Below are 27,022 nucleotides of genomic sequence, written 5' to 3' on the forward strand. Positions count from 1 at the left end.
CCCGCTGAGTTAATCCAGCTTTTTGTGCCTATCTTTGAGATATAAATTCTCCTAGCCAATTGGAGATGTTCTGCAATGACAACATTCACAGCATTCCAGGGCTGGAAGGAGAGTAAACATTGAGCATTTTGCTTCATAATTTTCTAATAGTTAAGAGCTGGAAATGTCAAATAAGATCATGGTGATTATGATGGCTGTAACCGGCCCACAATTTAATAACCAGTGGATTCTGGAAAGTCACTAGCTATAAATAGACAATAGGTGCAGGAGTAGGCCATTCGGCCCTTCGAGCCAGCGCCACCATTCACTGTGATCATGGCTGATCATCCACATTCAGTATCCTGTACCTGCCTTCTCACCATATCCCCTGACACTGCTATCTTTAAGAGCTCTATCTAACTCTCTCTTGAAAGCATCCAGATAATTGGCCTCCACTGCCTTCTGAGGCAGAGAATTCCACAGATTCACAACTCTCTGTGTGAAAAAGTTTATCCTCATCTCTGTTCTAAATGGCCTACCCCTTATTCTTAAACGGTGGCCCCTTGTTCTGGACTCCCTCAACATCGGGAACATGCCTTTAGCGTGTCCAATCCCTTAATAATCTTATATCTTTCAGTAATATAGCCTCTCATCCTAAATTCCAGAGTATACAAGCCCAGCCGTTCCATTCAATCAACATATGATAGTCCCGCCATCCTGGGAATTAACCTCGTGAATCTACCCTGCACTCCCTCAATAGCAATAATGTCCTTCATCAAATTTGGAGACCAATACTGCACACAATACTCCAGGTGTGGTCTCACTAGGCCCCTGTCACAAGGCTGCTGCTTATGATTCATCCTCCCAGCATATAAACTATTATTTGTTGATGGAGTGATTTTTAAAACAATATAAGGGGGGGGAGGAAGCAAATGGTCTGAACATTGAATGTCACTTTAAATCCATGTTAAAGTATCTGTATAATGTAGTTGGTATAGTTGGCAATATTATTTTGATGCTTTTGCTATTGGAACTAACCTTGCTCTCAGCACCAGATTTTCTACACTTATCTCGTTATGTTATTTTGTACACTTATGTCTTTAAAAATCACCATGAATCTTTCATAGTTTGTATCAAAATGAGCACAATAGTAGAGAAATAAAAACCGTGCACCACAGAACTGTTGTGTTCAGTTGTTAATTAGAGTGCACGCCAAATAATCTCACATGAGCACCAAGTAACCTGCGATCGTGGACACATCATTACAATTATCTGAATTGATTTTTTTTCCAGGTAACAGCCATATTACATTTTAGGCAACACTACGTTGGATTTATTGAAAAAAATTAATTAACAGATAAAAGGCAGAAGGCAGCCTATGAATGAATCCCATCAGAACCTATTACAGAGTAAGAAATCACATTGAGAATTCGAGCACATTCTCCAATTATAGTATGGGTCTTGACCTGTGTGTGTGATTTTAAAATATTTCGAAGAATCCAGTGATCTGGACACTCGTTGTAAGTGAAATAATTGAGAAAATATGGAACGATTTCAGCCGAGAGTTCTCTTATCAGGTGTCTCAAAGCATTGAACTGTCAGTCAATACAAGTATAAGTCACTTTTGTAGAAATTACTTATAGATTCAACAGTCCTAACCAATTAGCTGTCTCTGTAAAGCTCAGTCTTCAAGAAATCAATTTCTCTGGACAGAAAGTACATCAATATCTACCTAAATGTAACTGATTAACTACAAGACCAGGCAGTCTGGTTGGATTGTCACCAAATATTTTCAGTTTCCCAGGAGTATTCATGAGAGGAATAAATCGGGTAGATGGACAGAATATTTTGCCAAGAGTGGGGGAATCGAGGACCAGAGGACATAGGTTCAAGGTGAAGGGGAAAAGATTTAATGGGAATCTGAGGGGTAACCTTTTCACACAAAGGGTGGTGGGTGTATGGATTAAGCTGCCAGCGGAGGTAGTTGAGGCTGGGACTATCCCAAGGTTTAAGAAATAGTTAGACAGGGACAAGGATAGGACAAGTTTGGAGAGATTTGGACCAAATGCAGACAGGTGGGACTGGTGTAGCTGGGAAACGTTGGCCGGTGTGAGTGTTGGGCCAAAGGACATGTTTCCACACTGTATCACTATGATGCTATGACTTGCATGTCCAATACAATGTCCTGAGCTCAGCTCTGCAAATTTACAAAAGAATTACTACAATGGTTTGCAAATAGGAAAATAGAATGCTAATTATTTTCTAAATGCATTCTTCTACAATTGCTATTTTATCCAAACCTACCAAACTAACTAAGACAAATCAATTGGATAAGTGTTTCCACCTTTTACTACCTCAACAATTCCAGCCATTGAGGCAAATTAATTACATTTCTAGATGTTGACCATGTAATGAGATACTAATATCACTAGACTACAATTAATCGAGAGCCAATTTATCATTGCAGCTTCGTCACTTGGGAAATGACGAGGTTCACATCATATGGTCAGAGCACACAAGGGACTATCGCAGGGGAATCATTCCTACGGATTTTGGTGATGTCTTAATCGTCATCTATCCTATGAAAAATTGCATGTTCTACATTCAAATTTTAAAGAAACCAGAAGTAAGTACAATTTCATTCTAATTTGCTGAAAGCTGCTGTATACCATAAAAGTTTTATTTTAAACACCAAGCAGTTTTATTTTGGCAGGAAGTTTCCTGATGAATTTACAAGTAAAAGTTACATTTTATTGAGTGCATTGTTCCATGAAGTGGGGAATGGCACAGAATCAAAAGCCTTTGCTGTGGTAATGTCATGGAAGCATTTCATTTCATAAGATAACTGTTGACCCTTTGGACTTGCAATAGTTCTCAGAGTTTATAACTTAATCCTTCTATAGCCAGGCCATATTTAGTTTATTTTCCAGATATTTTTCCGAAACTGCTTGAATATATCTTTTCAACTAGGATGTTCCACGCTTAAAAATATAATAGAGTTTCTCACCTCTCCTGTATTTACTCTGTCTCTATTCAGCCATTTAATATAATATTTTAATTTAATAATATTTTAGTTTAGTATAGAGATACAGCATGGAAACGGGTCTTTCGGCTCATCGAGTCTGTGCCGACCAGCGATCACCCCTACACTAGTTTAAACCTACACACTAGGTATAAGTTTCAGAAGCCAATTAACCTACAAGCCTGCACGTCTTTGGAATGTGGGAGGAAACCCAGGTAGTCATAGGAAGAAAGGTTCAAAGGTTATAGGTTCAAAGGTTATTTTATTGGTCACATAGGTGTAGTGAAATGCTTTTTGCCAATGCAGCACATAAAGAAAGAATACAGACATAACATTAATAAGAGATTTAAACATAAAAAACATCCCCCCACAATGGTTCCCATTATGAGGGAAGGCACAATGTCCAGTCCCCATCTCATGTCCACCCATAGTCGGGCCTATTGAGGCCTCCACAGTCGCCTTTACGGAGGCCCGATGTTCCAGGCCGTTCTCGCCGGGTGATTGTGCTCCGGCGTCGGGAGAATCCTCTCAGCGGCATGGGAACCCTGGAACGGCCGCTTCCCTTACCGTAGACCGCGGCTTCCGAAGCCAACAAGGCCGCGCTGGATGGAGCTCCACCACTGGCGATCTCGGCAAGAGATCCCGGGCTCCCGATGAAAAGTTCAGCGCCGTAGCTGGCTGCTCCATAGTCCCGCAGCTCCACAATGTATCAACGGCGGTCTTCAGCTCACCGGAGCTCCTGCACGGCGACCCGGGCAAGGCATCGCCAGCTCCGCAATAGCGCTCCAGTGCTGTGCCGCCGAAGCCGAGGTACTGGGCGGTCCCCTCGGGAAACGCCGCTCCAGGCCCGCTCCAGGCCCGGAGAAAAGCTGCCTCTCCGACCAGGTAGGGACCCTGTAAAGTAGTTTCCCCCTCCCCTCCCACCCCCCACAAAAAAAAGACTTGAACTCCAAAAACAAAACACTAAAACTCAAATAAATAAATAAAAAAGAGTGAAAAACGAACAGCTGCAGGCTGGGCAGCCATACCACACAGGACGGCACCCCCGATCCCCTGTATCTCTATACTAAACTAAAATATTAAGACCATACAAACTCTGTTCAGACAGCACCCATATTCAGGATTGAACCTGGACCTCTATCGCTGTAAGGCAGCAACTCTACTGCTGGGCCACCGTGCTGCTCCCTGCTCCACTGTGCAGCCCCCCTTTATTGGTGGGAAATATTTTAGAAATAATCATGGAGGAGAAAAATTGAGTCTGCACAAATAATGAATAAAATTAGAGGAATTTAATATAAGAATTGAAGTGATGCAAGTTTATAAAAAGAATTTGTGGCAAAGCTGATTTGTGGGAATTTTGAAAGTAATTGACTTAAATAAGATTAAAAATTAATTTGAGATTTATAAATATTCATATGCTCAAATTTAAATATAAATTTGCACCAAATGTTTACTCGTATCACAACTATCTAAGCAATTAAATGTAACAAGCTTCCCTGCAGTTATAGCCATGTGGCTATTAGTAATTTAACACAGCCACCTAACAGGATCTGTTTTCAATTGGCGTATGAAAAGGTGATAGATTTGCAGCAGTTCATCGTTTCATATACTCCCTATTCCCTCTTTCCATAACTGATACGTTATTGCTATTGATTCTGACTGTGTCAATGATAATGGATATCCTGAAAAGTAAGCCGGCGTTGAGCTTTCAATACTATTGTTAAACTAACAGCAGCTGAATTTTAGTGGTTCGTGCCAGTGATACAAAATGCAATTGCTGCGTAGATGTTTGAACAGCAGTGTCTGGGACCTCTATCGATATCCTATGTATTTGGAAGATGCAGCCACTAATGGATGGGAAGACTTAACAGTTTGCTCTGCCACTGAACTCCTGAACAAGTCCTAGGCCAACAAAACAATTGAGCTGAACCTTAATTTCATTTTGAATATGTTTATTCCTTTTTATTAAAAACAAACACATCTTATAATTTGTCCACATTTTTTGCACTAGCTTTCTGAATATCCCTTCAGCGTAGTTCGTGTTTGTATGGGATTCCAAAGATGTTGCTTAAGTTAAAGCAAAACTGGTTAATTTTCCCTTGACCATCCTTGGAGCTGAAAAGTTGCTTGTAACTTAAAGAAGCAGCAATTAACATTAAAAAAAAAATAACATTCATTTCTCAGGATGGATGTGTCCATTGATAAGGCCAGATTTTGTATCTGTCCCTGATTGGCTTTGGGAAAGCGATATTTAGGCAAGACCCGTCTGAAGAAGGGTTTCGGCCCGAAACGTTGCCTATTTCCTTCGCTCCATAGATGCTGCTGCACCCGCTGAGTTTCTCCAGCTTTTCTGTGTAACCTTGTGAAGATACTCGTTCACTGTGAGTAGGGAAGTCAGAGGTTTGGACTCAGCACACATCAGTTTTCAAGACCTGATCTCTTTCTATTATATTCAGCAGAGTTGTATCGTCACCAGATCAGTCCAATGGCAGGGATTATATATCAACAGTTGACAGTTTAGGCCTTTTTCAATGAACCATCATGCGTGTATTAATTCTTTCTCACCTAGCAACTTTCTGTCATAGATGAAACAATATTTTTTCTTCACAGAAAATATTCAGCTATAGATGCCAGTGAATGATACACTGCTGTTTTACAATGATGCTACCTGTCAGTATTATAACAAGCTCTTTGTATTATTTCACAATAAGGATGTACTATTTTGATGGTAGACAAAAATGCCAGAGAAACTCAGCGGGTGAGGCAGCATCTATGGAGCAAAGGAAATAGGCAACATTGTGGGTCAAAACCCTTTTTCAGACTAATTTGATGTTAGGTCCACAGTTTAAATTAATCTGAACCAGATTAAAGAATGAACTGTAAACATTTGATAAATTGTAGACAAAGTAGGAACTTTGACTATACATTACCTGATATCAGAATAAAATACTTAAAACATACCTCTTTGACTGCTTTATAAGAAAAATACGTTTTCATAAAAAAGACAAAATGTTGGAGTAACTCAGCGGATCAGGCAGCATATTCTTAGTACCAATTCAACTTGCAAATTAACCTTTTGGGAATCCTTCCAAGTCCCTTTGTACCTCTGATTTCTGAATCCTCTCCCCAATTAGAAAATAGTCTCCTCCTTTATTCTGACTACCAAAGTGCATAACTGCACACTTTGCTATGCTGTGTTCCTTTTGCTGCATCTACCCTCCACGTATCTTCATATCATCTGCAAACTTGGCTTCAAAGCCATCACTACCATCATCCGAATCATTGATATACAATGTGAAGAGTAAGGGTTCCAACACTGACCCCTGCGGAACACCACTAGTCACTCGCACCCTTTATTCCTATTCTTTGCTTTCTGCCATTCAATCAACCTTATATCAATGCTAGTAACTTCAGTTCAGTTCTGTTTAGTTTATTGTTACGTGTACCGAGGTATAGTGAAAAACTTTTGTTGCGTGCTAACGAGTCAGTAGAAAGACAATGCATGATTGCAATCGAGCCATTCACAGTGTACAGATACATTTTAAGTGAATAACAAAAAGTAAAAGCAAGTAAAGTCCAATCAAATTGTGCCGAGGGTCACCAATTATGGTGGAACTTCATTGGACTCCATAACAATGACGTTTCCTATATAGAGAAATGTGAAAATGAATTGTTCGGAACCATCTTAGTCTTTGGTAATAAAAGCCCATGCAATTTCGAGTAATGGATATAGCAAATTTTCTTTAATGCTTTCCCCTCTAGACTACTGAGCAAAATGATTCTTTAGGGCACAGCATGGTCCCGTTATAAATGCAAAATAGTCAATTGTGATGACCAGTAAGGTAACATTTTAAAAGTTAGCGCTTAGATATTGCATTTGGTGCCATAATACCTGTATCTGTAATCCATAATACCTGTATCTCGTGAATTGCTAAAATATTCTCTTGAAGAACAATATACTAATTATTTTGCCTCTATCACCAATTTAAGGCGAACTATGTAAATTCCAAGGTGGATCTTCATTTAAATTGGATACAAAGAATAAGGGAAACCTCTAGTCGTGTAAGAGACCCTGAATAATGTTCCATCAACGTATGCACTTCCTTCAAGTAGTTGAACAAAATATGTTTTCAGCACTCTAAGATGTAATGAGTTTAATGTCATAATGTCAGGTCTTTTTTCCAAAAAATGATTTTTTTTCCTCTAATGGGTTATTCAAATCAAGACCACTTAGATGTGGAGGTCATAAGATTACCAGACAAGGCATGAAACGAGCTTTTTGTACACACATCGTAAGGAAGAAAATGTCATTCTCTACTGAGTTTCCACAAGCATTTATCCTTGAGTGTCAAAAGATTTATTCTCTCGGCTGACACCAAGATGAAAGGAAGAGAATGGTTAAGAATAACACATACTGTGAAAGAATCATACATCCGTTTTTTTTGTGAGCTTCATCATCTCCATCATTAAATTGTATTTCGTAATCAAATGGTTTCCTTTATTAAGTTACGGAATCCATGGAAACAGGCATAGCTGTGGACAGAGTTTCAAACATGCTGCTTATTTGTTTAACTGGTGTTTGTTGACATGTAAGATGTGCATAGACAAATGATAAAGTGAAATGTCTTTTTAAAATTAGGCATATTAACATCAGAAGAGTTTTCCGATAAAAATGGCTTTTACTCTTGTTACTAATGTCTGCCTTTATTGTCATTATTCAGTACTTGGCAACCATGCATTGATTTGCACATTTTTTTTGTCTTCATTAATTAAGTGATGCAATTATCATGAACTGCAACACAATCCTTCCTCAAACAAAACCTTTTTCAAGAAGAATAGAAAGTCTGCCAATACAACACGCGTCACAGATGTATGGAGGACACTGAAAACAATAACCACAAAGGCTGCTCACAGAATGGGGCCAAGAACATTGTACAAGCTTAGTTCACTACATATGCCACAAGGGACATACTATGGGTTCCCCTGGACACAATGCCATTTAGTCTGCAGTTAGTGAAGTGAAATTAATGCTCAGCCATTTGGTATCGGGTTAATGCATACATAGACCCATTTGGTCAACATTGTTGGACTTCTACCTAAAATGACCATGCTCCAGAAGTTATATGCAAAAAAAATCCTTCTGTACAATGTATAAGAAAGGAACATGTCCTTCTGTTCCTCAAATAAAGATAAAATAGCAGTGTAGCAACTCTAAGTTGATGATGTTTAGATAAGCCCATTCGGGGGGTAGAAACCTGCATCTCTGAAGAAAAAAAAATGATATTACCTTATGTCCAAAAGGCAGGGAGTTTTTTTAGATAAACCTGCAAAATATCATGTGGTAATTATTTGCATTCGGTGAATTTAATTTCCAATTTGATATGTTCATTTTTAATTGATGTAAGATTATTTTGTAATTTATAACTGGTATACATTTATTAAGATGATAATGTGCCACACAATCCCCAAAGATCAGGGGCAAATAGTGCTGTATATAATTGACAAGTGGGCTTCTCATTGTGTGGTATAAAGGACCTGGGCTCAAACCTATTCAAGGCAAAAAATAGACCATGCAGCCTCGTATATAAGAAGTGAGAATAGATGCGTGCACAGATTTTGTTTTGTTCCATTCAAAATGTGACCTTAGATTCTGTGATATCAACTGGAAAGAACTGCTCCTGAGCACTCTTTTGCTGTGCTGCAATTCAGTTGATGTTCCACTGTACGGTATTCATAAGGGAGTCTGAGGATAAGCTGATACCTTAGATACTCCCTTACAACTATTGTTATGAACTTGTTGAAACTGTGAAACAGCCTGAAAGGAAGTCAAAATGTGCGTTTGTTTTATTTTACCGCACTTTTTAATTTGATCAGAATTTCCTAGTTTCAGTCAAGATATTCAACCTGCATTATGTTGATGTGAATGGCTTGGAAAGACAGCTGTCAGATGCAGATGTTAAATAAAATGAAATTCCTGTTGAAATTTGCTGCCAACTCTAATTAGAGGAATTCCCTGAGCGCAAGAGTTTCTTTTAATTCCTTTTGTCTGCTTATTCAATGACTGTCTCAGTCATCCGGTAGTAATTGCATGACAGGAGAATAATAAGTGGCATTTATTTGTTCAATAAGTCCATGTCCAGATGGAAAAAATTGTGGTTTGAAATACTGATAATTGTCAGTAGACTCTCCTTGCATTATATAGACTTTTTTTCCCCGGAGTTTTGCAGATGCCATGCCAAACAAAGCAACAGTGGCAGGAATTGCTGGTTCTTGTAAAATCCCACATTTTCCCTCGCTTCACTTCTTTCCTATGATGTGAATTGGAACCTGAAGTCAGAGATGTGTGCTGCAAAATATGTATGTTAAATAAATTCAATGCAACAAATGTTCCCAGATGCATGGATACTTCTATCATGGTCCTCTACATTAGTTTTAATTTTGTTTTCCGTGAATTGTGCATCCACTGCTTTGGTGCTTACCCTCCAGAAAACATTCAATTGAAATAGCGCAGCTTCCTCATGCTGTAATTGTAGAAAACCAAGGAAAGTATTGGACAATCATGTCACAATCTTAAAATCATTTGTTTTAAAATGTGACACCACCATTTTGAAACGGGTAGTTATGGCATCAGACAATGAGTCATTTGTATTGCCTGGATCAGATTAGAATTCCCCGAGCTGAGAGTCCCCTCCCCAGCTGTTAAACTATTTAATATGTTGTGAGTATAGGATGGATGGATAATGTGGTATCTCTCTGTAGAACTCTGTGTATAAACTGCTTAGTAGAGCTCAACAAGTGCCTTCCAAAACTAATTTGGCATTACAGTAAAATCCTGCTCCTTATGGGGTCATCATCACTGGATGTTGTATCACATTCAAAAGGTCTAAGAAATCCCTATGACTTAAACATCTCAAGCACATATGACCTTCAAGTTCAGGTCAACCACATTTTGACCTGAGAGGTTTTCATCAGTTTACTACAAAACAGTCATTACAGATAGAATCGTTCAAGGACCAGCAAGCAAAATAGTAATGTTAAAAGAAAGCTGAACAATTTATTGTTCTTGCTATGAAATGCAGCCTTTGCTGGCCTGAATGTATTGCCCTTAAAGGTGGCACTTCCCTCAACTACCTCCTCTGGCAGCTTGTTCCATACATCCACACCACTCTTTGTGTGAAAAGGTTATCCCTCTGATTCGTATTAAATCTTTCCCTCCCCTCACCTTAAACCTATGTTCTCGGGTTCTTGATTTTCCTACTCTGGACAAGAGACTGTGTGTCTACCCTTATCTATTCCTCTCATGATTTTATACACCTCTATAAGTTACCCCCTCATCCTCCTGCGCTCCAAGGAATAGAGCCCTAGCCTGCTCAACCTCTCCCTACAGCTCAGGTCCTCCGGTCCTGGCAACATCCTTGTAACTCATCTCTGCACCCTTTCCAGCTTTCCTATAACATGGCGACCAAACTGAACACAATACTTTAAATGGTGCTTTAGACTTTAGGGATATAGGAGTGGCCTTTGGAGTTTTGGAAGTAAAGTAGTCTTGGCAAGTGTCTGCAGTGATTTTATGGATGGCGCTTTCTGCGACCACAGTAAAATGATAGAAAGAATTAAAGTTAAGAGTGTTAGATGGTATACCACTCAAACATGCTTTGTTATCCTGGATTGTAGTCAATATTTTGGCTATCATTGAACCTGCAATCATCCAGGTAAGCAGAGAGTAAAGCTGTTTAATACATCATGGCTTTAACTGCATCCCTGTGAACCTTTGACAACCTTTCATTCATTTGCTTATTGGGTTTCTATTTACCTTAAAGAATATATCGAAACAAGAATAGCACAGCACAGAAACAGTCCCAGACTTTGTTTCCACTGCCTTTTATGGAAGAGAGTTCCAAAGGCCCTTAACTCTCAAAGAAAAATAATAATTGTCATTGCTATCTTAAATGGTTGACCTCTTATTTTTACCCTATAACCCCATGATTTTTCACAAGTGGAAACATCCAACTTGTTAAAACCCCTCAAAATGTGATATGTATAAATTAAGCTACCTCTCACTCTTTTAAACTCCAGTGAATACAGTCCTCGACTGTCCAACTATTCTTCTTAAGGCAACTGTCCTTTACAAGTATTAGTCTACCTCTGAACTTTTTCTAACATGTTAACATTATTAACTAAGAACCCCGATATTGTACACAGTGCACCAAATACCGTCTCATCAATGCTGAACTAAAGTATAACTTTTGTGCCTATCTTTGAAGTATATCCTCCTTATTTTTGTATTGAATCCTTTCACAATGAAAGAAAACTTTATATTAGTTTTGATAATTACTTGGTTTACCTGCACTGCAGCCTTTTGCAAATCATGGTCGCATATCCAGATCTTTTTGCACCTCAGAATTTTTCATCTAGGCACTCTGATTCCCTTTTAGTTTCCTTGACAAAATGAACAATTTAATATTTTACTCTCTTTGCCAGAATTTTACCGTTTACATCCCCGAGGACTCTTCATGTATCCTCTTCACAAATTACTTTCCTACCTGGGAGACACAAGGAACTGTTGATGCTGGTTACCAGAAAGAGACACAAAGTGCTGGAGTAACTCAACAGGTCAGGCAGCATCTCTGGGGAACATATACAAGGCGACACTTCAATGGCCCTCTATGTTACTCCACCACTTTGTGTTTTATGCCTTCCTACCAACCTTTGTTACATTAGCAAATTTAGAACCATTCTTTCAATGCCTTTTAACAAATTGTAAATGTTGAACCCAGCACCATTCCATTGTTACATCTGGCCAACCATAAAAAGACTTGCCAGCCAACCTTCTTTCCACGCCATTATGGTAACCTCCTGCACCATAAGCTTTCATTTTTTTAATCTCAATACCTCTTGACGTAATATGTCATTAAATACCTTCAATAAAAAAACCAACAACCCCCACAATTAAAATGTGGATTATGGAGATGTCTGAGACCTTACACTTGGAAAAAATTAGACTTGTCTTAATTGACAAACCAGAATTGTTTGCTAGAATATGGTCTCCTTTAATTGATTTTCTGAAAGGGTAAATTGGTCCAGCACAGAAGCTTGACTGAAACTTGAATCCAGGATTGGATGAATAATTACACTTTATAATCTACGAACCTATCTCCAAAATTATGTTATTGGTAATTTATTTTATTTTTTTATTTTTTCTCTCTCTTTTCTTTCTATAGCTCTATCTTTCAAAAAATCTATTAAAAAATAAATAAATAGAAGGGCTGTGTTAATATGTAATTGATAAACAAATTTTGTTTTGGTTATGATTTGTATATGCTTTAATAAAAAAATATTTTAAAAAAAAATACCTTCAATAAATCTGGTAGAGCTCAATTTTACCTATATTTTGAACTTTACAGAACTTTTATTTAAATTAATTTTACTTAAATTTTATCTTTCTTGAAACCATGTTAGACGTATCCAATTACTTTGATTTTTCATAATATCAATAATAGTTCTTAACATTTTCCCAATGACAGGAGTTAATGTTACTGCTCTGCAGTTTCCCGATGTCTGTTTCCCTACCTTTTGTGGGGGGGGGAAAGGAGTTAGATGTAATTGGTTATTTTTGTAACCTTCCCCAAATGGAGACTTTTTTTGGAAAATTAAGATCATGTGAAAGGAGTAGAATTGGGCCATTTGGCCCATCAAGTCTACTCTGCCATTCAATCATGGCAGATCTATCTCTCCCTCCTAACCCCATTCTCCTGCCTTCACCCCATAATATATCAACTTCCTCAATAGCCACTCATAAGATTCTAGGATGTAGTTCAATAGCACCCAGTGATTTGTCAACTTGCAGATCCAAAAATATACACGGTATCACTTGTTGGTAAATATTTTTTCTGCATTCTTCCAATTCCCAACATGAATTATTTCAGGGATGTTTCTTGCACTCTCGATAACAAAAAGAGATTGGACTCTGCATGACAGGCAGTAAGTTGGGAGAAACAGGGAGCCCATGATCTTCAGATGAGATGCTAAAAGCTTGATTGAGGGACAGGTGGAGAGGATCCCTACTCCTTCTGATTGCGAAGAGTGCCGGCAATGGCAGCATCTTCTGAAACTGGCATCTCGTCTCCTTTTCACTGCAGGCAGCCTGATTTTAATTGTAATTAAAAGCTATGCAGCACTGAAACTTGCCTCCATAAAAGTGAAGGCATCCACAGAACATTTAACATCACATTAACACCTTTTGGCGTGAGGGTTGGGTTAATATTAAAGCCAGCAAGCAGCTGACCTATAAGAATATACTTGTAGCTTCTGCTGCCTGATATGTGGTTTCAAAAACCTTCCCAAACCTGTGGAAGAGAGCATCCTTGAAATGAGGGATAAGACCTCATTGCTTAAGATGATGTTCAGCTGTTATATAATATTTACTTAACAAAAGTTACTAATTGTATATTAGCATGGTCTGTGTAGAAGATTTTGTATAGATTGAATGAGGTCAATGTCGAGTTAATTTTTGTGTAAGCTTTTAGTGTAAACATCTTTTGTGTAAACATTTAAATATTTAATAAATTTTCTGCATCTAGTGATTAACAACGTGGAATCCCTTAACCATAAAGGTGCTTGATCTGTTTCAGGTCCCATTTTTTGGTCCCCTCTTTGATGGAGCCATTGTAAATGAAAAGCTTCTGCCAAGTCTCGTTCGTGCGACAGGCATCAATGCAAGCCGAGCTGTGAAGTGTCTCATACCCCTTTACCAGAGCTTGTATCCTTTTTCTGCTCAGACAATGATGTGTGGACTACTTTTAAGGTTTGTTTTGATTTCCATAAATTTATTGATCAAGTAAGGTCATGTTCCTGTCAATATGATGATGATTAATATGTGGCTGTTTATTGGTTCATTATATATGAACTGCTCCGTTGGGACTTGTATAGATTTTGGACTTAATAAATCACCCTTTAATTATGGCATATGTAGAATCATGTAGTTTGATGGCAATACCTTGAACCAGTGATGGTTCTCAGAAGGGGACTGGTGTAAGAGAAGCTTGTTGGTTGTGTAAAGTTTGCATTTGTTGACTCTCAGTGTTTGCTGACTTGAATGGGAAATCATCTGATGCTGGCATTCCTAATGGAAAAAAAGAAATGAGTGAAATTAACACAATTTTATTGAGGTCAACTTTTATTGCATTTTTTTTGTGTGCTTCAATGAATTCAATTTCCCTGATAATGTAAGTGAACTGACATTGTAGATAGAAAGAACAGATGTATTATTGAGTACTTTTGAAAATCCCTCCAGCTACCTTATTTGGTGTCTTTTCAGTGCACAACATGAAGATGTGATCATTTATACACCCTGTGTTTTAAACATTCAAATTAAAACCTTTAGCACAGAAAATGAAATAACACTTGCACAGTGCATTTATAGGACTTTTTTTTTAAACATGTTACATAAGAAAATTTGAGGAAAATGCCTGATTGATGTAGCTTACTCTTTTCATAATTCATCTGTGAACGAAAAAAAATCGCTCATTGTGACAGTGCGTATTGCTAGAACTGTAAACTCTGATTACATCTGCACTTGACGGTTAGATTAAGGAGAATTTAATCAACAGAGGAGATTAATTTGCATCTCAATTGGGGAGTGGTAGAAGAAAAAAGGTTACACTCTGCAGCCAGCAGGTTGCAGGAGAAATCTGATAAGACACAAAGCCTACACTGAATACTACAGCTGAATGAAGGACAATATCGAAGTATGTGTTACCACAGCAACTTAAATGTTCATTGCTCTTTGTTTAACCTAGAGTGTGCATTGCAGGCATTTGGGCAAAAAATCTACCACTGTTAAAATCATGGGGAAAGCAATCTGTTTTTAGTCGGGGCCAACACTAGAAGGTTTTATTTGTAAAGATGAGTTGCGAACAGTGTGAATTTAGATTTGGAGTGCCTAAATTAATCAAGTATTTTACGAAGCTGTACTGAATATAGTCTTGTAATAGAAATACCTGTTGTCATTCAACATACAATGGAAATGTGCCTGTGTATGAATTGTTTCCTCTAAATTGTTATTCTCTTCTGAAAAACAAAATTTTTTTTTGGAGGGGATAAGATGTACATTGAACATTATTGACGTCCCGACTTATCCATTGCAGCAATTAGTATCACACTGCATCAAGTCCAAGGAACAAATTTCTTCCAAGAATTTGCAATAATGTTTATATACCTCTTCATACTGTTCTGTATAAGTTCCACATTATATACGTCCAAAATTTATTTTTAGTGGTTTCAATAGGTGAGGTAATTGCCTTTTCAATCAGTTAGTTAATTGGCAGTTTTGTGTCTCTGTGTGTGTCTTTGAAAAATAATACTTTATGGATTTTCTCTGCTATGGCACAAATAAATTATCTATTTGTGCAATATCGTTTGGAGTTTAAATTTTGCATGCAGTGCAAATGCCTCAGCTTCAATTTCAACTTTCTGTAACCTGCTATAATCTGAAACTATTTGATCCTAATCACATAATTATGGCATAAAAGCATTATTGAAAATCTGTTGTACCAAGTTTATAATATTGGCCGTAGAATTGGTAGAAGAATGATTTTACAACTGATGAGTTGTACTAATTTACTGAACGCTGTAACTATAAAGCTTGGAATTTTGATCCTTCAGTAGTTCTTAAAATAATAATACTGGATTTTTTATTGTTCACCATACAATTTTTATTTAAAAAAAAAGAAAATGATTATATTGAAAAATATTTAAATAAGAAATTGAAAGTAAAAGAGAAATCTAAAGCTTTTCATGCAAAAGATATGTTCTTGTTCACTTGAATATTAAGATTTCATTCTTAATCTGTAATTGTTCTTTGTACTTATTTTAATTTACAAAATGGCCTTTCAATTAACATAGACTGTGTTTGGAAAAGTTTAGAGATAGCACCATTTGAGTTATTTGTTAGTATAATGAAATTGTTTCTAAGTTTTTTTGGTCTTAATAAAAAATGATTTTGGGTTGTTTGAGATAACATCTTTTTTTATAAAAAATGGAATCAAAGTTGTTACTTTTTATCTGTCCGATGTAATTTCTCTTCTGAAATTTAATGCTGTGACCTCTTCTCAGCTATATACACGAAGATTTGAATTAGAATAAAGCTGCTGTGAAGGGAATAGTATTTGGGTATTCCTGTTACAGGTCCCACAACAGACACAAGTGCAACCACATGCTGTCACAGTCTGCTGAGCGTCATTTACTGTGCACTGCCAACAAAGAGCAAAGTCCATCAGGGAATGCATCTCCCTTTGCTCCTGACGCAAAGGCTTGATCTTCAGCCTTTTGTGGCAAAATTGAAGTGAGTGATGTATCAAAGTAGGAAAGTAGGTGCAGTCTTTGGCAGCAGCCATCAGAAAACATTGAGTTATATTGAAGACCCAGGACACAGAATTTATATCAATTTGGCTAATCATTTCCAGCTATGTCGTTAATGTCGTAAAATGTTATCTACTTACTTAATGTGTATTTAATGTTAATTTATCTGCCCAGAAAATACGATTATCTTAAAATTAGGATGCCCTAGAATGACACAGCAATATAGCGGCAGTAACCATTTTTGTCATTATTGGACTGCTGAAAACACAGGTTATCTTGGGTGCAACAGGCAGGCACATTCTCGTAGCTGCAAATTTGCAGTTTTGTGCTTTTGCTGAGGATAAGTGCAGGTAGACACTGGCGACAGACACACTGACGTTGATCTGTCTTTGTTCTATGATCTGGCATGATATGAGAGGAGCGTCAAAACTGAATATTTGGTTGAGGATAGTTGGGATCAGACCAGGAGTTGGTGTTTGGTGTAGCGTGGGGGAACATTGGCACTTGCTTATGGAGAGGATTGGGGATGGGAATATCAGGGTTGGACTGACTGGCACTTATTGTTGCGGGAGTTTACGGGGTCAGACATGCTAGCCTGTGGATACATAGAACGATACAACACAGCACAGGAACAGGCCCTTCACCCATAATGTCTGTGCTAAACATGATGCCAGGTCCAACTCTTGTCTGCCTGCACATAATCTGGATCTCTTCCCCCTCCCCGACCACAATGTATTGCAAAATCAAAAAATAACTTACCATCCATCAAACTTACCATTCAGTTTATTATTTATCATAACAGAAAAAGGATATTCAAAGGATGGAACATAGTCAGTATTGGAAGAAGCATCGTCATGAGATGTGAATGTTTGTCATCTAGCACTGCCTACGGTTAATATTATTGTGTTCTTGGCCTGCTGATTTTAACAACTTTGATCACATGAAGTGAGTGGTATAAATCGGAGAATTGGGTAAAAGACAGGCAAGAATGTTTTCATGTATATTTTAATTAAATTTATCTCAGTGGTCATCTACAATTTTCTTCCTGGTTAGTCACAAAGCAGTTCCAAATTAATGCTGCAATCCTCACGATTCATCTTTGTTCATCAATAGTACTTACTACGGTTGATAGTTTTTTCAAAACAAAAATCCATATTTGGCCAAATTGACTTGTGGCCAAAACTGGTTAATGCCTGAGCCTCGGGCCAAATTCAGCATTATGCTTAATTTGAATGTGAAGTATATATTGTAGGTGGCAAATGGAAATCTTGATGCAGCATTCTGTGCTTCCTTACAACATAGAAGGAAACCATTCGTCCCATTGAGCCTATGTCGGCTCACAGAGCAATCACTTGCTCCCAATAATTTTTCATAACCTATTTTCCCTAAATGTTCATCAACTTTCCTCAGATTCTACCATTTGCCTTCACAGGGAGCTACTTGGATTGGGCTATTGCTCCACGTTTAGTTTAGAGATACAGCAGCATCTTCTCTAGCTCCAACAACCCAGTGGAGTGAAGTACCAGTGTGAAGAAAGCAAATGGCATGTTAGCCTTTATAACAAGAGGATTCGAGTATAGGAGCAAAGAGGTCCTTCTGCAGTTGTACAGAGCCCTAGTGAGACCACATCTGGAGTATTGTGTGCAGTTTTGGTCCCCTAATTTGAGGAAGGACATTCTTGCTATTGGGGGAGTGCAGCGTAGGTTTACAAGGTTAATTCCAGGGATGGCTGGACTGTCATCTGCGGAGAGAATGGGCTTGTACACTCTGGAGTTTAGAAGGTTGAGAGGGGGTCTTATTGAAACATATGTGATTGTTAAGGGTTTGGACACGCTAGAGGCAGGAAACATGTTCCCGGTGTTGGGGGAGTCCAGCATCAGGGGCCACAGTGTAAAAATAAGGGGTAAGCCATTTAGAACAGAGACGAGGAAACACTTTTTCTCACAGAGAATTGTGAGTCTGTGGAATTCTCTGCCTCAGAGGACGGTGGAGGCCAGTTCTCTGGATACTTTCAAAAGAGAGCTAGATAGGGCTCTTAAAGATAGCGGAGTCGGGGGCTATGGGGAGAAGGCAGGAACTGGGTACTGATTGGGGATGATCAGCCATGATCACATTGAATAGCCGTGCTGGCCCGAAGGGCCGAATGCCCTACTTCTGCACCTATTGTCTATTGTCTTTTGATGGCATGGAGAACACATGGGCAGAGCTCACTGATTAGAGTGGAAGCTGAATGTGAAGGTGTTGGCTGAGGAAAGAGCAGTCATAGAGTGATACAGTGCGGAACCAGGCCCTTCGGCCCAACTTGCCCACACCGGCCAGCATGTCCCAGCTACACTTGTCCCATCTGCCTGCTCTTGGTTTATATCCCTCCAAACTTGTCCTATCCATGTACCTGTCTAACTGTTTCCTCTAACAATCCACAGTGAGTCGTGCTCCACTAGCAGCACCAAATGTAACTTCAATAAATATTTGTGACTTTATTGAGCACTGTTGTGATAATTGTTAGGATTGTTGGTTGGTGCAGCAACTGGGAAGAAAATGGGGAAGAAAACGAGGCACAAACTTCAACCATTTGTCATACAGCACGGAAACAGGCTCTTTGGCCCAGCTTGCCCCTGCCAATCAAGGTGCCCCATTTACACTGCCCGCGTTTGGCCCATATCCCTCTACACCTTTCCTATCCATGTATCTGTCCAAATGGTTTTTAAATATTGTTATAGCTTCTGCCTCAACTACTTCCTCAAGCAGCTCATTCCATATATGCACCACCCTGTTAATTTGTTGCTGAACCTTTGCAGTGCTCGTGCATAACCCTTCAAGACTAACAAAAGGTGGAATCAACTGATCATTGGAGGAGCTGATCGAATTCGGCCATATTCCCTGAAATGTTTTCCTTGGAGCAGAGTACGCTGAACTAAGACCTGATAGAAGAGTACAAAATTATGAAGGATATAAATATTGTAAAAATTCTTTATGTAAAGAGGTATCTAAAACTAGAGAGCATATGGTTGTAGCCAGGGGAATGTGTTTTAGAGCAAATCTGAGGAAGAACTTTTTCACCATGGGGGTTGTTGTAAATAGAAACCAACTGCCTGGGTGGTGGAGGCAGGTACTCTCACAACATTTGAGAAGTATCCCGTTGAGCACTTGAGCCATCAAGGCACAGAAGGCAACATACTAAGCACTGGTCAATGGAACTGATAGAAATAGATATGTGACGGTCTGCATGGTCTTGGTGAGGTGAAGGGCTTGTTTTTCTGCTGCATGATTCAATGACCCTCTAACCTTCTACATGCAATCCCAACTGTGCCCTATAGATCAATCCCAACCCTGCTCCACAGTTTCTTCAATGAGTGCTAATTGAGTTTTTGTTGAATCAAAACCAGTTGTTAATGCCACACTTGTCGTACTCCAACTTAATTAATGACACAGTACACTGCGGGAATTAATTTGTTGTTTGTTTCACAGTTTCTTCTATAATCTGTTTGAATGGAATAGTTAGGCTATCCGAGCACTCTAAGAAAAAAATGTCCATGTCTGCTTTTTAGAACATAGAAGAGTACGGTACGGCAACGGATCCTTCGGCCCATGAACATGTTGCCAAGTTAAACATCTCATCTGTCTGTACATGATCCATAATTCCTCTATTCCTTGCACTTTCATGTGCCTATCTAAAAACCTCTAAAATGCCACTATTGTATCTGCCTTCACCACCACCCCAGGCAATATATTCTTTGCCACACATCGCTGTGTAAAAAAAACTTGCCCCACTCATCTCCATTAAACTTTCCCATTCACCTTATGCCCTCTAGTGTTGGACATTTTCACCCTGGTAAAAAGGTTCTGACGGCCTACACTTGGTAGACTTAGTATGGCTTCATGGATGGTTTCATTCGATGTGGGTCTTGGTCTTTGACTGATGATAATTTTCAAGACTCTGAAATAAATTTTAAATATGGAAAAGACACAGAGGTGCTTTAGACACAGTGGCACATTTGAGAAATCTGGTAAGATGCTGTTGAAAAATTATTTGTATTGCATAATAAATGCAGACCTCATTATTGCTGGTATTAATGGAAAAGAATCATCAGGATCCAGAAGTGTAACAGCACTGGATTATGATAAATAGTTAAAGCATCACGTTACTGACCACTCTAGTTTAATGTAGGCGATTGTTGAGGGCAATTTTGCTCCCGTAATAGTTGGGAGCATGAACCCTTTCATGATGACTCCATTACAGAAGTGTTAAGTACAATGTTCAGAAAGGAAGCACTGATGATAAAGCAAAAGAATAATACATTAGATTTTGACTGTTTCATTTTTGGAACATGCACCAAAACAGTAATGGGAATATTATGTCTAGAACATGAAATAGATGACTGAATCAGTACTTGATTGAGCATTGAACAGCGTGAAGCTCTCGCCATTAGGTGCACACTTTTTCCAAATTTTAATTAACGTTACCTGACTATGGCAGCACTGTGGCGCAGCGGTAGAGTTGCTGCCTTACAGCGCTTGCAACGCCAGAGACCCGGGTTCGATCCTGTCTATGGGTGCTTGTCTGTACGGAATTTGTACGTCCTCCCCGTGACTTGCCTGGTCTCCTGTGATCTCCAAGAAGTTCGGTTTCCTCCCACACTCCAAAAAAGGTACAGGTTCGTAGGTTACTTGGCTGGTATAAATGTTTAAATTGTCCCCAGTGTAGGATAGTATTAAGATGCAGGGTCTGTTTCCACGCCGTATCTCTAAACTACTACATCAAGCCAAGCAGTGTTATGTATTTTAATTTTGTTCTTCCAGATAGTCAGTGTACTAAAATAAAAACTGACACTGCTTCACGCAATTACATTTCGGGTATGAAACTGATGGTAATAAAGGATTATGCTATTTTTTGTGACACGTTAACTCAATCCTAGAAGCATTCGGATCAATAATTTTGGCTTATGTTGCCATCGACAATGCTTTTCTGTTTGCTTGTCTTTTGAAAAGTTCCAATATTTAACTTGCCACATACACACATAGTGTAATGCATTGTGATCAAGTACCTGACAAGTTGGCTTGATTTTTGTGGCAAAAAGCTGATGCCAGTTGCACTAGTCTTGGTACACCCCAGTGAGCACCACACCAACCAGTAATACTTTTTAAAAAAATGAAGGTCGGCACACTTTTATTAGAGTGCTGGTTCCCTGCCTGGAAGGATCAATAGTTTAGCAAGCTGCTTGTGCTGTTTACCCATGTTCTGATGCTGAGCCCCATCTCCAGGCAAGAATCAATAGCTTTAATCTGTTATTCTCTGTAATAAGTCACGCAAGCCAGAGCTTTTAGGTGGTATTACACGTTTTTATGGAGGCAGTTATTCACTGTGTGTACTTGAAGCCATGTTGTGGATTTTCAGTCTATATTCTATTTTTCACCCAGGACAATGACCATGACAATTTTGTCTTTATTTGTGCCCACATAAAGGTTTTTACTTTACATTTTTCAAGTTTTAGTTTAGTTTATTGTCACGTATACCGAGGTATAATGAAAAGCTTTTGTTGTGTGCTAACCAGTCAGCAGAAAGACAATACATTATTACAATCGAGCCACTTACAGTGTACAGAAGCATTATGAGGGAATAACGTTTAGTGCAAGGTAAAGCCAGTAAAGCCCGATCAAAAATAGTCATTTTTCTGAAGTTGCTTTTTTTTTAAAATAGTGCCCCACTTCTGATAAATAAGAACTCAGCAAAACAGCTGTTTCTTTCAAAGCATTAGTATTGGCAATGCTATCTGATGATGGTCAAACCCGCCTTGTAGGATTCTCAACAATATCGGAATGTTAATCCTTCAAAATGCTTGGTAATCCAAATAATTCCGTATGACTTTTTTACATTTGTGAAGCATGATTTGTGCATGAGAATGCTGGGGACACTTCTACCAGGAGATTGTAACTGCGAATGTAAAGCAGTGTGTTCCTGCAGCTAATCTGGAGTTGTTGCTCAGGTCTGAAATCTGGGCCCGATTGCCTTAATCTACGCATATCCCATGGCCTTCAATCCTGTTGCTTTTCACATCCGCCCCGAAAGAGTCATGGATTTTTAGCTCCTTTGCTGTAATAGAAAAGTTAATTTCGGTGATCTGATATTTAAGTACCTCCTGGATTCATCTTAATATACAGAACTAATCATTATACCTGCGACTACCTTGCCAAACCATCAATCTGAAAACCCTTACATTTTACAATGATTATACATTTGTCCCATCCAGTGAGACTAATCTCTGTGAGTTGTCTCCTGGAATACTGCTTGAATTGGTCTATTCAGATACAGGATCTGATAATATTGCTTTTGGATTATAATTTTTTTCCTTTTAATTTTTTCACAAATCAGTGTTTTCCATCTATTCATTCTGCCATTGCCTAGAAATTCCAGTGCAGTATATTTAGGGTGGCACTGGAATAGTGCAAGCACAGTGGTTTGACCTTTGTCAGATTTAAGAGGGAGTTAGATGTGGCCCTTGTGGCTAAAGGGATCAGGGTGTATGGAGAGAAGGCAGGTACAGGATACTGAGTTGGATGATCAGCCATGATCACATTGAATGGCGGTGCAGGCTCGAAGGGCCGAATGGCCTACTCCTGCACCTATTTTCCATGTTTCTATGTCAGACCTCTTTGAGAATCAGTCACAATTGAGTCTTCAAGGGGGTGGCACGGTTGCGCAGCTTTACAGCGTCAGACTCTGGTTCAATCCTGATCACGGGTGCTGTCTATACGGAGTTTGTACGTACTCCCTGTGACCGTGTGTGTGTTTTCTCCGAGTATTCCCGTTTCTTCCCACACTCCAAAGATGTACAGGTTTGTAGCTTAATTGGCGTGTAAAATTGTATATTGTCCTAAATGTGTAGGATAGAACTAGTGTACAGGACGATCATGGGTCAGCGCGGACTCAGTGGGCCTGTTTCCGTGCTGTATTTCTACAGTATTTGTGGGATTTTTTACTTATGATTCCATATGATGATGAAGGAACCATTTTTCTTTGGGATGTGAGAAAAGTTGGGGGGGGGGAATTGTTTAAGAGAAGATATCCATGTACACCTCCACCATACACTATCATCCCTTTTGTCGTTTAATCTTTCTTTGGTTCTTCTTTATCACACACCATCCCTTTAGTTCCTTCCCTTCTCCTCTTCTCTACATCTCAAAATTTTAAGTTTTACCAATTCCAGCAAAAATTTGGTGATGGAAATCTAAAATGTAATTGTTTTAGATGCGATATTAAGGCTAAATGAAATCATTTCAAAAACAAAATATTTGCATGAATTTCTCAATTTTGAAATTTGAATTTTAGTGTACATGGTGTGGAGTGGTTTTGGGATGTTTGGTGATGAGCCATTAACTTGCTGACCAGAGATGATCTGAAAACCATCGATAGTTGAATGAGTAACAATAAGATTTCCATGATCAGGCTTTTCCTGGCTCCCGCTCCGCATCTCGTCTCTCTCTAGCTCTCTCACTCCCTCTCTCTCACCCTGTCGCTTCGGCATTCCCGGAATCATTGATGATTTGCGGTAGACAAAAATGCTGGAGAAACTCAGCGGGTGAGGCAGCATCTATGGAGCGAAGGAAATGGGCAACGTTTCGGGTCGAAGCCCTTCTTCAGACCCGGCCCGAAACGTTGGCTATTTCCTTCGCTCCATAGATGCTGCCGCACCCGCTGAGTTTCTCCAGCATTTTTATCTAGCTTCGATTTTCCAGCATCTGCAGTTCTTTCTTAGACGTTTTCCGGTGACAGCTGCATCTGCGGTTCCTTTCTGTTGGGGGAGGGGGGGGGGGGGAGAGAGTCCTGTCCCGTGGCGGCTCCTGATATGTGATATGTTCCCTCTGCAGGTGCTGCCTTGCCCGCTGAATTCCTCCAGCACTGTGTTTTTTGTTTGGCTCTGAAGTTGAAGGTGGACCCCCCCGTGTCTACCTTCAACTCCCTGTCTGTGGTGGCTCAGCGGGAAGGGCAGGGGCACTGGGGAGATGGTTTGCGTTTCTGGTCGAGACCCTTCTTCAGACAATCACAAGGACTCTCACCGACGAGAGTTCAGTTCAGTCTGAAGAAGGGTCTTCTCTCCAGAGTCGCTGCGCTGCCTGGCCTGCTGAGCTACTCCAGCTTTTGTCTATCTTCAATGTCAGAGTTAGATAACATTTCTCATGGGGGGCTTATAGCATCTACCACTTCCCCCGCCCACCCCTTCCTTCCCAACCTCAGCCTCGCGGACCTTAGTGTACCCCTAGTTCCCAAAACCCATTTCCATCACTGATCTGGCATATAAATTTAAAAATCATGATATATTATTGTGTGAATGGGATTAGTTTGTTATTTGGATACTTAGGCTATTTTGAAAAAATATCCTTTTCTTAAGAAATGGAATCTACAGGACATTCTTAATGGGAAAGTAGTGAGCAGAAAGGCATGTCATGTGTGGTTTGAAGAGCAAAAACTTGTAGTTTACAATGCCAAAATGGAAAAGTTGAGGAAAAACAAGGGTACAGAGTTGTTTATTGGTTACAATCTGAGCAGTATGGTATGCCAGCTAGCAACTGATCTTCTCCATAATCAGGCCCGTACAAAGCTTTTCAAAAAGGGGGGGACTGGCATGAGGGGGGGTGCGGGCGGGGAAAAACAGGGTACAGAGTGTCTATTGGGGGGGGGGGGCTTACATCCAAGTAAGATGTTTTATATTTGTTTCAGAATGCTTCAACCATAATAACTGAAAATTTCATTCGGTTCTCTTAATTTTTAAGAATGTTACGGGCTTTTGACTGTCCTCGATCACAGCTTTTGTCTTAACATAGAAATATAGAAATTAGGTGCAGGAGTAGGCCATTCGGCCCTTCGAGCCTGCACCGCCATTCAATATGATCATGGCTGATCATCCAACTCAGTATCCCGTACCTGCCTTCTCTCCATACCCCCTGATCCCTTTAGCCACAAGGACCACATCTAACTCCCTCTTAAATATAGCCAATGAACTGGACTCAACTACCTTCTGTGGCAAAGAGTTCCAGAGATTCACCACTCTCTGTGTGAAAAATGTTTTTCTCATCTCGGTCCTAAAGGATTTCCCCTCTATCCTTAAGCTGTGACCCCTTGTCCTGGACTTTCCCAACATCGGGAACAATCTTCCTGCATCTAGCCTGTCCAACCCCTTAAGAATTTTGTAAGTTTCTATAAGTCAATGGAAAAAGCGATAGGGAACAAGATGCTAATTTCCGAGTATGAAAATGGGCATAACTCTTTTAATACTGAAGATATGAAAGTGAATTAGGTGTCAAATTAAACTTTTTATGCTTTATCTGATTGCAGACTTGATTTTTAAAATCTCAAAATGTTGTAACATTGCTAGAAAATGTACCTACATCTTGGAGGCCGAAGGTTGGGTTGTGAGCCAAGAAAGATAGACTTCGTTATCCCTCAGTACAGTAACATCAAGAACGATGTTGCTGTACTGAGGGAAAGCCAAGTCTATCCCTCATTGCTAGCAGCTGATGGGAAGCCTTGGGCAAATTGAACTGTTACTTTATTTATTCATATTTTTTATTTTTACGTAGAGAACAATCTGCGCATGCGCGGTTTAAGATTTTTTTTAAAGTCGACTGTCTGTCACATTACTCACGACACGTGCCTGAATATGACTCATTTATAATTATATATTTGTATTTCTATGAAAAATGTTCCCAATTGGGCCCCGCACCTCAAAATGCCGGCCCTGGTCTTGAGAGTTTATTTTGTTCAAGAGTTTATTTCCCATACTCTGTTAAATGGCAGAACTAGTGTATCATTTTTGACCTTTGTCGCAGACTGCCAGCTGTGCCACCCGATTGTTGCAGTATCTAATATTCACAGATCCCAAAGATTTTACTCTTCACCCCAATGAGGAGACAGTGTTTCCATTGGGATTACCAATGTGTCTGCTTCACAGTGATAGCACAGAATAAAGTAATGGAGTCTCCGCATGGCATATGGTGTCTAGCTTCATACAAAATGCAGAAGTATTCTTCAATCACTGACAACATTTGACTCATTTCACTTGATTGCTAATAAAAGCTACTTGCAGACTTTCAAGTTCATGTCATGTTTCCAGCAGTACCTATTGTGACGATAATGTCCCAATGGATTTCTGCTTAAAATAATGCAAATTTTGTTTAATATACACGAGGAAAGCCTCCATGTAAACTTCTCAAATCTGAGGTTTTTGCTCTTATGTTTTTTCAAATAGTTTTGTCTGCTTAGTACAAAATAATCCTTCAACCAACTATTGCAGATTCTCATAATTTAGCTTGCAATGTTAATAATATATAAAATAAACAGCTTGTGTACTGATAGGTCTGCAGTTTGTTCAAAGCTACTTAAATTGTAACCTCTGCAAATCATTGCAAATCATCGCATTGCTTTCTGCAGAATGCAGATACTTGTGAAGGGTTTCGGCCCGAAACGTTGCCTATTTCCTTTGCTCCATAGATACTGCCTCACCCGCTGAGTTTCTCCAGCATATTTGTCTACCTTGTGTGTATATATATAGGCTGGTTTGTTTTCAATTCATCTCTTGAGTGCACTTTGATGAATGATGTCAAGATGGAAATATTAGTTCTGAACAAATTGAATGCATTGTAATATTTTACTGCAATATATTACGC

The 27,022-nt window shown here is 39.2% G+C and overlaps 1 protein-coding gene across 4 annotated transcripts in view; it reads left to right on the forward strand.

The window, feature by feature from the left end:
• The window catches only part of ralgapa2 (Ral GTPase activating protein catalytic subunit alpha 2), a 328,019-nt gene that overhangs the window by 198,407 nt on the left and 102,590 nt on the right, over positions 1–27,022 (forward strand). For all 4 annotated transcript variants that reach the window (XM_055638986.1, XM_055638985.1, XM_055638987.1 and 1 more), the window contains 2 exons: positions 2,447–2,605; positions 13,633–13,760. In XM_055638986.1, coding sequence (XP_055494961.1) covers positions 2,447–2,605; positions 13,633–13,760 — 287 coding nt within the window. The remainder of the gene's footprint in view (positions 1–2,446; positions 2,606–13,632; positions 13,761–27,022) is intronic.

This window comes from Leucoraja erinacea, chromosome 8 (assembly GCF_028641065.1).
Source record: "Leucoraja erinacea ecotype New England chromosome 8, Leri_hhj_1, whole genome shotgun sequence".
In the NCBI taxonomy this organism is placed as follows: Eukaryota; Metazoa; Chordata; class Chondrichthyes; order Rajiformes; family Rajidae; genus Leucoraja; species Leucoraja erinaceus.